The sequence below is a fragment of the Vipera berus genome (genome assembly GCF_964194415.1).
Source record: "Vipera berus genome assembly, chromosome: 2".
Lineage (NCBI taxonomy): Eukaryota > Metazoa > Chordata > Lepidosauria > Squamata > Viperidae > Vipera > Vipera berus.
This window is the reverse complement of record NC_138203.1, coordinates 149757624-149772458: the sequence shown is the minus strand read 5'-3', so window position 1 is coordinate 149772458 and position 14835 is coordinate 149757624. Positions and strand designations below refer to the sequence as shown.

Here is a 14835-nt window from a genome sequence, read left to right as displayed (position 1 = left end):
GAGGTAGTTTAAAATTGGAGGTTGGACTAGAAGACCTCCAAGATCTCTTCCAGCCCTACGATTCTAAGGAAACAATCTGCATTTAAATCAAATTCAAAAGTTCACTGGGTATTTTTTTTCAACAACTGGCCGAAAGAGTCGCTGTCGCTTTAAGGAAGAACTGAAACAGATCCCAACCGAGTGGGGGCGGGGGATCGGTTTGCTTTCGCAACTTCATTAAGGAAACGGGGAGGAGCGGACTATATTTAAAGCAAATCTTTGAGGGAGTCAAGTTGCTTTGCTGCAGGGAGGGCTTCTCTTCCTAATCCGGCGACGATGCTGCTTTTCATCTTGCAACAATGCCTGAAAATCTTCACCCTGCCCATCTATGTGCTTGCCTATTTTGGCTTATGGGACCCTATTTGTAAAAAAACTTTCCCAGTTTTCATGACGGCCGCAAGCAAAATCTACACTATAAGAATGCACAAGCAAAAGGAGACGCTGTTTAAGAAGATGCGGGACTTTGCCGACGCCTCGGGAAAGCTCCACCTGCTAGAGATCGGCGTGGGCAGCGGCACCAACTTTCAGTTTTATCCACCCAACTCGCGCGTTACCTGCGTGGACTACAATCCCAACTTTCAAAACTTCCTCCTGGAGAGCATGGCTCAGAACAAGCACCTGCACTTCGAGAATTTTGTGGTCGGCTCCGCCGAGAACATGTCTTCGGTACCGGACGGCTCTGTGGATGTGGTGGTTAGCACGACGGTGCTTTGCTCTGTCAGCAACATCCAGGCTGTCCTGAAGGAGGTTCTGCGGGTGCTCAGACCGGTAAGTCAAAGGGCAAAGAGGGGAATTCAGTCTGGTTTGTCCAGACCACCGAATAAGTGGTGTGCATGCTTTGAAAATGATGGGGAGCAAGAGCTTCAGATCCCCCAAAACAGCACCTTTCTGCTGTTCTTTATACTGCCGATTTTCAGATTTAACTTACACTTTGAATGGGATTCCTTCTTAAACCAACCGCACCTTTCCAGCCTGCCTGTGTTTCTCAATCATTTTCAGACAGTGTACAACTTTAATGAATATATGCACAACTATAATGTTACTAAATGGCAGCAAGTTTCTGGCCTGAGAGAGGAGCCTGCTTGGTACTTCAATGAAAGATCTCCAGAAAATTCTAGGATGAAGCTAAATTGGAAAGTTAAAACAACATCTCTGAGCAATGACAAGCCACTTTTGAATTGTTTCCAAAAATACCACCATCCCCCATGTTGAAGTCTGCATGAAATCACCAGGGATCAAGTTTGATTTGGAGGAGACTTGAGTAGGAACCCCAATAGATCAAGCTGCTGACACTGTAGCAGGAGAACAAGGAGGGTTTACAGGAGGAAAACATTGGGAAAAGAGCAGTATGCTGTCACAGCACAGGCTGTGCCCATTTGGTATGTCTGCTGGGGCACAACAATACTTGGGGAGTTTTTTGGCTAGTCTTTCATTCTGTGGAAGCCTCTGTATCTTAAGTAAATAAACTCAAGGCTGCCCTTCACATTTAAAAGTTTAAAATGCCCAAAACCAGCCATTTCCCTGCAGAATTTCAAAGCTAGGTTCGTCTAGTGATAAGAAGCACAAAGGCTGGGGATAGCATGCAGTTCAGTGGCTTTGGGATGCTGTTTATATATAGATATATATAGATATAGATATATAGATATAGATATATAGATATATAGATATTGTATGGAATTTGAGAAATGACCGTGTTTTCTGTACAGAGAAAATTAGCAGCCATTTCCATGGGTGGAATACTCTGTGCTGCCCTCTGTAATCAAATAATAATCACCAGTAAAGCCAACGTAATCTTCCATATAGGAAATGTAGGGTTGTTCCTAGCACCCTGGAATATGATTAAAATTCAGATATGATTTTTGACAGGGTATTTGTCCAACTAGCTAGTTTTTCTCCAAAGAAACATATTGTTTATTAAGCTTTATTGTTGTGTTTATAGCACATCCTCAGCCTCGTTTTAATATATCCTGCTGTCACGGTACTAAAGTCCATGTGGAAATTTATAACTAACAGAGCATTGACTGGTTTAAAAAGTGCCCCTGCCCGGCTCAGTTAATAGCCTCTGACAGACAGCCAAGAAACACAAGCGAAAGAAACAATGTAGTGATAAGCATGTCCACAATGTAGTGATAAGCATGTCCGACCCATCGCAACCCCATGGACAATGTTCCTCCAGGCCTTCCTGTCCTCTTCCATCTTCTGGAGTCGATAACAAACTAAAAGAAAGCTGTTGATCACGTTTTTGACACCTTGCTAGGTGACTAGTGGTACTCAGATATTGCCATATCCTAAAAGTGGTACAGTGGGTAAAAAGGTTGAAAAGCCCTGAAATAGAGCATTAACGCTGAGCCTCAGCTTTTTACTTTTTCACAATAGTAAAAACTAGCCATTTCTGTAACAACAAATCAATCTAATCAGTGAAACCCAAAATCAAAGTTTCATTCCTTTCCACCTCAAGCACAAAGTCCAGATGTGGTCTCCATGTAGAAACAAAGGTACTTGTATTCTTTTCTTTAATCAAAACAGTCAATTTAGACATATCTGCCAACTCCATCAACTTCTGTAGCCTTTCATCAGTAGTTGGAATCGAAATATGGTGGAACATGAATTAAATTGCTTTATAATTAATGATCCAAATAGCATAAACTCTGCAGAATGGTGTTAAACAGACTTTATTGGTCAGGCATCCTAGGCAGACTTACGTTTGCTGATAAGATCCTCCAACATGGCACATCTCTCCATCCTGACAGTGTACAAGATTGAAGGTAAATTCACCCCATGTTGTTTGGAGCGAAGAAGCGTCCTTGCATGCATTCGTGAAGAGATGTAGAACAAAGACAAAGGCAGGAAGTCCTGCTATAAAAATTAAAACTCCACCCACTTAACTAGAAGCATGGTATTCATTAAACAGACTACAATTCCCATAAGACATCTCTTGAGGAAATAATGTTTAACCCTGTAAATGCTACATGTTCTTACCTACAATGCTGCTAGTATTAACCCTGTAAATGCTGAATACAGTAACACAGTTCTTAATTCCTAACCTAGATATAAAATGGAGCAACTGAATGTATACTGGTCCAGCACACTCCCCGCTTGGAAATATAAATTTCCACTATAACTAACTAGAATAAGCAAAAAACATAGCATCAAGCATGCAATATTGACTATTATCTGACTATAACTAGAATAAAAAAACATGGTATCAAACATGCATAAATTTAAGGTAAATACAAAACGTGCATAACTATAACTGAGATAAGCAAAGAGTTACATCAAACAATGCAATCATGAGGTAGACACAATATGCATAGTTGAAGGTTCAGTCTTCAAGTTCGGTCTTCTTCAGCAACAGGACCAGTTCTGTGATCGGTCTGGTGTAAAGCCATTTAACAAGAGTCTGCAAGTCGCAACCCGACTCTTGTGGCTTCACGATCTGGACTTCGACTTGGTGAACTAATCCATCAGAGCTGGGTAGGACCTGGTACACAAGTCCCATGGTCCAAGAGTTCTGATGGACGTCCTTGTCTTCCTTCTTGAAGGTTGTGCTCTTTGGTCTTCCACTTGCAGCGATCTTGAAGGGTAGATAAATATTCTTGCCTCCAGTGCTTCCAGAAGGTGTTGACCAATAGTTGAACTTGTTTCCATTGCCGTTTGTACATGTCTTTGGGGACAAAGTTCCCCGAAGGTGCTGTCCAGTCACCTGTTTTCTGGGTCAGCAAGGTGGCTGGAGTAAGGATAGTTGGGTTTTCGGTATCCGAAGAAACTGGAACCAAAGGTCGAGGGTTGATGATAGCTGCAACTTCTGCCATGAGGGTAGCAAGAACCTCATGCATCAGCCTGAGTATCTTTGTCAACATAGATTCCAGGATTTTGTGGGCTACGCCAATCATGCATTCCCACACTCCTCCCATGTGAGATGCATGGGGAGGATTGAATGTCCAAACACAATTTTGGGCCTTTAGGTGTTTGTCAATTACTGGGACATGATAAATGCCTTCATCAGTCTGCAAGACCTTGCAGGCTTCTGCAAAGTTAGTTCCTGGAATGCTAAGACAAGTGAACAAAATGATTACTGCTACGCCAAATATGTGGGATCTCCTTTTGTAGGAGCTTTTAAGGCGGGCTGGTTCTAGGAAACAACTAGCAGGTGGTTTCTCTGTTTTCTTGACCAGTGCCAGAGGTTGAACGTTGGTGTCTTGACCTGGATCTTGAAGCACGTAGCATTCTGGTTTTGGTGACATCAGGCTGTTTGGATGAGCTGGTAACTCAGCACCCTCTAGCCATACTGAGTCTGCCAACTGTGATGCAAAAATGGACCACTTAGCTTGGTCCGCAGGGTTCTAATCTGTTGGCACATGTTGCCACTGCTCAGGGCTTGGAGATCTTTTAATCTGTTCTACTCTATTGTAGAGGTGTCTGCTTTGGTTGTAGGAGTACAGCACCACCTTGCTGTTTGTGTAGAAGGTGATGGATTGAAACTCAAGGTTCATTGCTTTATCAGGTCTGCTGTTTCTATGGCTAAAACAGCACTGTGAAGTTCTAATCTGGGCACGGTGTGACCTTGTAGCGGTGCCAGCTTCGCCTTTCCCATGACGAAACTGACGTTGCAACTCTCCCCGCTGTAGACTTTTATGTATCCTACAGCTGCTATTGCCTTCTTTGCAGCACCAGAGAACACATGTAGCTCTTTGTTTTTTGCAGTGGCAAGCGAGATGGGAACATGCGTGCTCTGTACGTGGGCGCTTTTGAGACAACTTAGAGATCCACGCCACATCTCCCAGTTTTGCTTCTGTTCTGGTGGGAGCGGCTTGTCGAAGTCTGAGACGTGTTGGGAGAGTGAGTGCAGAAGGTTTCCTTGGGCTGTTGCAGCAAACCTTCTGGCTTTCTAAAACTGGGCGTGAAGGCGGCCCCCTGGACTACCCTCTGAAAGGCTTCTGCTCTTGCTAATGCTTCCCGCTGACACTGAAAAAGGTCAAGCTTGGCCTGGACTCGCTTTTGTCTGGCCTCATCTGAGCAGCTTCAGCTTTTCGATTGGCTTCCATCTGAGCTGCTTCTGCCTCTCATCCAGCCTCCATCTGCACAGCTTCTTCCTCCAGTTTGGCTAATTCATTCCTTTGCAGTTGCTCCACTTGTGTCACGCAAAGAACTGCATTGGCCACTTCGGCTTCTATTGTTGCTTGGGTGGTGAAGCTCTCTGCTCTGGAGGCTTGGGTGAGTGAGAAGAAAATACATGTGCCCGCTGGGATGACATATGCGAATGCCGGGACAGATCGTACTTGGCCTTCTCGCGCAGTATGTCTTTCATGTGTAGCTCACCCTGAGCGAGGCATTTTTTACTTTCTAAGAAGCGCTCACATTTCTTGTTTAGCAGCTTGAGGCATTGCATTTTCATTTTGAGTGTTGGATCCCCTAGCTGCGACTGGACCTTTTCAAGACAGTGCCAGTAGTCTTTCCATTTGAAGAAAAACTCCTCCGCTGAAAGAATGTGTTTGGGGGAAAGCTTCTCTTTAGGCACTTGGCAGAGTTCCTGTAATTTCTCCCAGTTTCTTTCGTGGCACTTATAGAACGCATCCCATTTCTCCATCAGATTCAAATGTATGACTTCTGTAGGCTTTCTTTGTTGCCCCAGGTCATAGAGTTTCTGGGATGTATTTGGCCTCACCGAAGCTTGGACGTCAGCTTCTGTGTACAAATCAAGGTGGGTTGGTTGAAATGGATCTTCTAAATGAATAAGACACTCCGCCATGGCTAGGACAACTTAGAAAACTTCCTAGCTATTTTTAACTAATTCGTTGAACTTTGCTTTTTGACCACCAGGGGACACCTTCTGCGTGATTAGAGACTTCAGGGAAGTTCACCCTTTGGCCACTAGGGTGGCACCATTTATGTGAGTGGCGACTTCAGTGAAGTTCACTCTTTGACCTGTATTTTTGTGCATATACAGTAGTCTTGCTGCCAGAAAGAGAGATTTCTCAAGGTGATGTGGTATCTAATGCTATACATAAAGTTAAGGCACAACTTTCTGTTACTTTTTATTTTCAGAGAGTGAGGTAAATGAGTCTTCTCTGCACAACTAATAATAATTTTTAATAACTCAGGATTGACACCAACACCATTCAGTACTTTTTTTATTGATAAAGATTGATAAAAATCCCAATGCATTGTTGAGGTCTTATTCCCAACAATTATTATTTATTCTTCTATTGTCATTTTTGGGGAACAAATTCAAACTAAAAATTCAAAGCAGAATGCAAAGGGATGAGCTGCTCCATAGTTTTGGATAGAGTTTTCTTTTTTTCTTGCACCTATCAGCTGTAAATGTGTTTTTCTTATAGTTTATTAAATTTATATGACATCCATTTTGCGGTTCAAGGTGACTGCATGGTTTTAAACTATTTAAAACTTTAAAAATACAGCAATTAATTTAGAAAATGTTATGCTGCCCATCTTGAAATTCAAAGCAGACTCTGGGTGGTTTTAAATTTTATTTAAAACTTTAATAATACAGAAATTTATTTATAAAATGTATATGCCACCCATCTCCAAATTCAAAATGACTCTGGTTGGCTTTAAGCTTTATTTAAAACTTTAACAATAATACAGATATAAAGATACATTCATTTCCCTATTTTAAAAAGTACATCCATAGTTTTCTGTGCTTGTTTTATTTTTTTTCTCTTATTATTTTATATAAACAAGGAAGTATTTCCAAAAAAATCAATAAATAAACATATCATTATTTTCACCATACAAACTGTATAAAACAGAGTGCACTGTTTTTATGTAATGGTGTATGGAAATAACCTTGGCAGACAGAAGGAAGAGCTATAAATTAGAAAAATTAGACAACATTTAGACAAGAGACAAATATTATATTTATATATTTATATTTATTTGATTTATATACCGCCCTTCTCCCGAAGGACTCAGGGCGGTGTACAGGGCAATAAATATCAAAAATACAAGATACAAAAGTTTTTAAAAAATTAAATAATTGTGCCCGATGCAATAAATTAATTAAAATCAATATTAAAACCCCAAACCCATCAGACCAGGCCGGCTTGTTCGAATAAATAAGTTTTTAGATCATGGCGGAAGGAGCGAAGGTTGGGAGCCATCCGGAGCTCAACCGGTAAGCAGTTCCAAAGGTCTGGCGCGCCCACAGAGAATGCTCTCCCCCTGGGGGTCACCAGTCGACATTCTCTGACCGGTGGCACCCTGAGGAGGCCCTCTCTGTGGGAGTGCACTGGACGAAGGGAAGTTGACGCCGGCAGCAGGTGCTCCCATAGGTAATCTGGACCCATGCCATGTAGGGCTTTATAGGTCATCACCAGCACCTTGAATCTCACCCGGAGGGCAACTGGAAGCCAATGCAGCTCACGGAGCAGAGGTGTAACATGGGAATATCGGGAGACCCCCAACACAACTCGCACGGCTGCATTCTGCACCAGTTGAAGCATCCGAGTGGTCCTCAAGGGCAGCCCCATGTAGAGAGCATTGCAGTAGTCTAAACGAGAGGTCACAAGCGCATGAGTGACTGTATGCAAGGCATCCCGGTCCAGATAGGGCCGCAACTGGCACACTAGGCGAACCTGGGAGAAGGCCCCCCTAGTCACAGGTCCTATATGATCTTCTAAGGAGAGCTGTGAATCTAGGAGGACACCCAAGTTGCGAGCCCTATCTACGGGGGGTAATAACTCACCCCCATAGTAAGAGGTGGAATAATCTGAATTTCCCGAGATGCCGGCACGCACAGCCACTCAGTCTTGTCAGGGTTGAGCCGAAGCCTGTTCCTCCCCATCTAGACCCGGACTGCCTCCAGGCAACGGGACATCACGTCGAGGGCATCACTGGGGTGGTTTGGGGTCGAAATGAAAAGCTGGGTATCATCAGCATACTGATGATACCCAACTCCAAAACCACGAATGATCTCACCCAGAGGCTTCATATAGATGTTGAACAGGAGAGGCGAGAGGACCGACCCTTGAGGAACTCCACAAACAAGAGGCCTCGAGGTCGACCTCTGCCCCCCTGCCAACACTGACTGTGAACGTCCCAGAAGGTAGGAGGAGAACCACTGAAAAACAGTGCCTCCCACTCCCAACCCCCTGAGACGCCGCAGCAAGATACCATGGTCGATAGTATCAAAAGCCCCTGTCCCGAGCCCGCCAGAGATCATTCACCAGAGCAACCAGTGCCGTCTCCGTGCTGTGCCTGGGCCTGAAACCCGATTGGTATGGGTCCAGATAATCAGCTTCCTCCAGGAACAAAGGGAGCTGATGTGCCACCACGCTCTCAACAACCTTCGCAAGAAAGCAAAGGTTGGAGACCGGATGAAAGTTGTTTAATACAGCTGGGTCCAGGGCAGGCTTCTTAAGGAGGGGTCTCACCACCGCCTCCTTCAAGGCGGCGGGAAAACTACCCTCACTCAAGGAAGCAGTTATCACTGCCTGGAGCCAGCCTCGTATCCCATCCCGAGCCGCATAAACCAGCCAGGAGGGGCACGGGTCCAATAAACACGTGGTGGAGCTCAGCTTCCCCATGATCCTGTCCACGTCGTCCAGAGTCACAGGATCGAACTCCTCCCAGATAACATCAACAAGACTGCCCATATCCTGATCGTAAGACTCTGCCCAGTCGGAGTCCAAACCGGTCCGGATCCGAGCGATTTTGTCCGACAGATGTTGGCTAAACTCCTTGGCACGTCCCTGCAAGGGCTCTTCCCTCACCTCCTGATTAAGGAGGGAGTGGCTCGCCCTAAACAGGGCAGCCAGGCGATTATCTGTGGATGCGATGAGGGTAGCAAAGTAATTAGACCTTGCCATCCTCATCGCCGCGAGATAAGACCTTGTAAAGGACCTTAGTCGCGATCGGTTGGATTCAGACCGGCTGGATCTCCAACAGCTCTCTAGGCCCCGTCTCTGACGCTTCATCTCCCGGAGCTCCGCAGAAAAGCATGGAGCCCACTGGGATCTGCACGGGTCAAGGGCTGCATGGGTACAACTGGGTTGAGTGCCTCCGTGGCTACCTTTTCCCAGGCTTCCACTAGGGCATCGGCCGAGCTGTGAGCAAAGGAGGCAGGTGGGGACCCAAGCGCTGCCTGGAACCGCTCAGGGTCCATTAAGCGCCTAGGGTGGAACCATCTCGTTGGTTCAACAACCCCATGACGGGAAGTGGCAAAATGGAAGACCAACCACAGGAGATGATGATTGGTCCATGACAGGGGCATAACAATTGGAGAACCCCCACCCAGATCATCTAACCACCGTCCAGATAGAAAAACCAAATCGAGCGTGTGACCCCCCCACTTGAGTCTGGCCCTGAATTACTTGCATCAGGTCCATGGCTGTCATGGAAGCCATGAACTCCCGAGCTAACTCAGATGATCCCCCCAGGGATGGTAGATTGAAGTCACCCAAGATCATAAATTTGGGGAACTCAATCACCAGCCCCAAGAGGATGTCAAGAAGCTCAGGCAGGGCTGCTGCTACGCGACTAGGCGAAAAGTACACCAGCAGCAAGCCCAACTGAGCCCTAGGGCCGCATCTCAGGAGGAGAGACTCATACCCGGCTATTTGGACAACGGTGGCCTCCCGCAGACATAGGGTCTCCCTCACAACTACCGCCACTCCCCCGCCCCTACCCTGAGCCCGAGGCCGGTGCAGCACCCGGAAACCTGGTGGGCAGAGATCAACCAGAGGGACACCACCCTCTGAGCCCAACCAGGTCTCTGTAATGCAAGCCAGGTCCGCATGCTCCCCCTCAACCAGTTCCCGGATGAGAGGAGCCTTATTAACTACAGACCTGGCATTAAGATACACAAGCCTGAGCTCAGGTGGCTGCTCATCCTCACTCCTGGAACCACGGGCCGAAACCAGAGGGTCGGAGCACATCACCGCTTGAAGACAGCGGGGACGCACTCCCAGATGTTGATGCGGCCTTCTGTTCGTACACCTGCTGTCATTCCCTAACGTCGTGGGAATAGGTAATCCCACACCCCGCTCCGGGGCCCCAGAGGCAACCAGCCCAAGCTCCATCCTGCCGTGATCAATCCCAGGCCTGGCCTGAATAGCGGTTGGTGAATACTCCCCAGTTTCCAACCAAACCTGTAATCCCTCCCCCCTCCCTAACCCCACAAAAAATTTAGCTAAAAAATAAACCAGGGGCCTCTTATTGGATTTATACCGGAGGCTCCTGTCCCTGCCCAACCATCTCTCAGGGTCCCAACAATTGGGCCCGTCATCAAGAGGAGAAGTGGAGAAAAAGGTGGGTCGCACCCAGGAAGGGGGGGGCACCCCTGAGAGCGAATAAGTCCGTGCTAGTGTAACAAAGGCGAGCCATAATTGTCCATGCAGGTCCAGCAAAAGGCGGTCCCATGATTGATAAGGAGGATCTAAAGTCAGAAGGTAGGTAGATATCCAGTCCGCCAAACCAGCTCCACTGCCACTCAAGCTGGGTAAACCTCTGGAACAGGTCAGCCACCGTCCTCTCACGACGGTCATAGGCCTGATCCAGGAAGCGGCATGGAATACACGCCCAGGGTAAGGCATACCCCCCATAGATCTTTCACCTCTAGGGGGGTAGCAGATGGTAAGTCTGAGCCACTCTCTCACAGTGACTTTATACCCAGGTCCTTCTGAGTCCTTTGGGGGCACGGCAGACAGAGGAATTAAGCAGCTATTGGTCGAAGGCATAAAAGCCTGCTGAATCATAAAATAGAAAGATGTCCCGGCTGCAAAAATTCTTCTTCGTATCAGGAGAGGGTCAGGCAATAAGTGGGTCCAACATCGGCCGGCGGAGCACCAACAGCCTCGAGTCCAGCACGCCCCGTCATACCAAAGGAGCCATAAAGCCATAGCTCCCAGATATAGTTGGCAGGCCAGTGCTAGCCTAAACAGGCTAAACAAGCTAAACAGGCCAACACTCAGCCCGCCAAACCCTGCGTCCATGGTTGTATTAGGGCAAGTAGGGGGAAAAACTAAAATCCCCATAGATCTTCTGCTAGGCCACAAACATGGTCTAGCTGGCCTCACGGAGCACGAGCGATGCGAAGATGATCTGTGCCGCCCGACAGTCAGCGGCACAAACCACCTGCACTCCACCATTGGGCTGTGGGTCCCCACGTCGGAGCGGCCGCGGCACTCCAGCTCACCTCCCCGCCAGCCGCTCCAGACGTTGCTGCCATTCTTCCACCAATCCGCCATTCCAAGTGCCGTTCTAAGCCGTTCTAAGCGTTCTTCCAAGCGCCGTTCTAAGCCGTGGCTCCATCGGCTCCGATAATCAGCTGATCAGAGCCTTACAAACCGTGGCTCTTCCGGGCCTCCCAGGCTCTTCCAGGCTCTTCTGGGCTCAACCGAGGCCCTTCCGAAGGTCGCCGGAACTCATGGAGCCGATTCCAGGTACGGAGGACTATGCCGCTGCCAAAAAAAGCGGCAGCAAACAGCCTTCTGTCTGCCCGTCCTAACCCCAACACTGAGGGCAAAAGCACCTCTGTAGGGCTCCTAGGGTCGCCAAATAGCTGGAGCTCCTCGTGGAGCTCAGCCGAGCACGTCTGCCATCTTGGGCATGCACAGTGAAAAAAACCATGCGCAGTGAAAAAAAAATGAGTCTGCAGAAGCCATGGGGACGTGGCAAGCTTCCCTAGTTTCTTAGATTGGAAAGATGTGCTTTCAGACATGCAAGCTTTTGTTAATTTAACATTACAGTAAAGCTAGGGCTAGTACGTCTGGGTGTGCTTCTGGACTATCTTGCATAGCTGATTTTTATGATATAAAGTATATATTTTTTAACTTAGTATCAAAGTCTCCACTCTATTGATTAAAGGAAAAAATGACATCACTCTACTACTCCTACACCAGCTCACTGCTGGAGGTGGCTGACAGGATAAGACCTCATCCCCTTCCCGTCCATCTCTTAGCTGTCTTAGTTTCGGTTTTAATAAATACACAGTGAAGCTTACAATTTTGTGAACCCTTTTGAATTTTTAATATTTCTGCATACGTTTGACCTAAACTGTGATTGGCTGTCCGCACAAATTCTAGACCTAGATAAAGACTAATTAAATAAATGAGTTAAAAACATTATCCTTCTACTACTTCTGCTTGTCAAGATACGAGGCTTATTTTATTCTCCCCATCATTCCTTTGAAATTTTGGTGACTGCCTCTTAAAAGGATACTATAAATTTAGGAAGAAGCGGTGAAGGGCAAATAAAATGAATACTCCTTTAAAAAGAGAAGTTCCAACATTTGATACTTTTTAGCACAGAAAAAAAGGAAAACAGTTGAACAATTAAAGTTGTGAATAAGTAGTTATTAGAAAGGAATTTGTCTCTTCTCGTAATAATGAGAAAAGGGTGAATGCAGCCTCACTGAATATTCGTGATAAAAAGTAGCATTTTTAGAGGGGAAAGAATTGAGACAACAAATGAGTTAGGGGACTGTTATCCAAATATAAGTTATTACTGTACATACATTACAACTGGTTTGTCCTTTAATAGGACTTGTTTGACTTTATGGTCAAGTGTATCTCTTTATTCATTTAACAATAGATAAATCAGCTTCCTTCATTCTATCTTGATGCACTGAGTTCTAGTTCTGCTTTGGCCATGAAAGCCACCTGGGTGACTGGCCCAACCACTCTCCTCGGCCAACTCACCTCACAGAATTGTTGTTGTGGAGAACATAGGAGGAGGAAAGTGTGTTGGATGTGCTCACCGCCTTGAGTTATTTGTAAAAATGATAAAGCAAAGATATAAATAAATAAAAGAATAAATTACTGAAATTTTGAGTTTGATATACGGAAATATACTGAACTGATTCAGCTACTTAGTCAACATCCTTAAATAAAAAAGGCCAATTCTCAGTTTTCCTAGAACTTGAATCACCTGTAAATCATTAATGGATAAATTGTATTCCAGTTTCATTATATTTAATTATATTAAATTATTTAAATATTGAAGTATTGCTTCAGATCCCCAGGCAATTATATAACAACAATTTTGATTATAGTGTGAAATTTTTATGTAATTTCAAAGCGTTCTGATTTATTTATTTATTTATTTTGTATTATTTTACTTTTCCCAGGGTGGTGCATACTTTTTCTTAGAACATGTAGCAGCTGAGAAATCAACCTGGACCTACTTCTGGCAACAACTCTGGAACCCTACCTGGGGATATGTGACAGATGGGTGCTCCGTGTTAAGAGAGAGCTGGAAATATATAGAGAATGCGGGGTTTTCTAAACTGAACTTGCAACACACCGTAGGCCCATTGTTCTTAAGTGTAGTTTGTCCCCATATTTATGGATATGGTGTGAAGTAATTGTTCAATCTGGAGAAAGCATCTTTCTCTTAAAAACAGATTTCTGAATTTAAGGAATTAACAGTAACAGTGCATATGCTGCAATAAGAAAAGGGTTTCCTCTCTATTCTATATGATTTGGAGTGGAGAAAGGTTCCTAAACGTTCAGGCTGCACTAAGCCTAAATGGTACTGTAAGGTTTTACACTTAGCCTCACAATTGCCCCAGCATTACTCAGGAATTTAAAAGAGTCAAAAGAAACTCCTGAGTCGAGGTTTCAGCAAGCAAACAACTTTTATTTTGATCAAAATAGAGTTGGGTGGCCACATCTCTCTTCCTGGCTGGTAGAGAGATGAAGGCAACAACCAGGAAAGATGCCTTCCACCTTTTATACCTTTCCAGAATACTAGGAACCAAAAGGTACAGAAAAATAATTCCTAGATGATGACTCATACACAACAACCCAGGCTTCACCATAACTCCTTTTCCCCCTCCCCTCACCATGCTCTTTTCACGTAAGCAATCCCCTGTACCTAAAGCATGAAACGTTTGCTTTTATATAACTAATTTCCCAATATAAAGCACCTACAAAGCTGCTTGCACATAAACAAAGATGATTACAAAGTATCACTACTAATATCAATATTACTAACATCAAGCTTAAGCATAATAAAATCCCTTCATCCCTCCCTTTTTAATTTAAAAGCTGAAGGCTTAGGGTCTCTTGAAGAGTGGAATATAGTCAGAAGGTAAAGGTTTCAAAATCATTGCTTTAATAATAAATAAATAATAAACCTTTATTGTCAAAGTAAAACCAAGATCATGGCATCCGGCCCTCTCAATTCCTGGCAAATAGATGGGGAAGAAATGGAGGTAGTGACAGATTTTATTTTCCTGGGCTCCAAGATCACTGCAGATGGGGACTGTAGTCAAGAAATTAAAAGACGCTTGCTCCTCGGGAGGAAAGCCATGGCAAATCTAGACAGCACACTAAAAAGCAGAGACATCACCCTGTCAACAAAAGTGCGTATAGTCAAGGCTATGGTCTTCCCAGTTGCAATGTATGGCAGTGAAAGTTGGACCATAAGAAAGGCTGAGCGCAAAAGAATTGAGGCCTTTGAACTCTGGTGCTGGAGAAGACTCCTGCGAGTCCCTTGGACTGCAAGGCGATCAAACCGGTCAGTCCTAGAGGAGATCAACCCTGACTGCTCTTTAGAAGGCCAGATCCTGAAGCTAAAACTCAAATACTTTGGCCACCTAATGAGGAGGAAGGACTCACTGGAGAAGAGTCTAATGCTGGGAAAGATTGAGGGCAATAGAAGAAGGGGACGACAGAGAATGAGGTGGCTGGATGGAGTTACTGAAGCAGTAGGCGTGAGCTTAAATGGACTCCAGAAGATGGTAGAGGACAGGAAAGCCTGGAGGAACATTGTCCATAGGGTCGCGATGGGTCGGACACGACTTCGCAACTAACAACAACATTGTCAAAGTAC

At 45.2% G+C, this 14835-nt stretch overlaps 1 protein-coding gene across 1 annotated transcript; it reads left to right on the top strand.

The window, feature by feature from the left end:
- Positions 1–298: 298 nt before the first annotated feature.
- Positions 299–14346, top strand: LOC308662690 (thiol S-methyltransferase TMT1A-like). The gene is made up of 2 exons (XM_081318800.1): positions 299–807; positions 13127–14346. The coding sequence occupies exons 1-2, from the start codon at positions 316–318 to the stop codon at positions 13361–13363; spliced, it is 729 nt and encodes a 242-aa protein (XP_081174926.1). The 5' UTR covers positions 299–315; the 3' UTR covers positions 13364–14346.
- Positions 14347–14835: the final 489 nt, after the last annotated feature.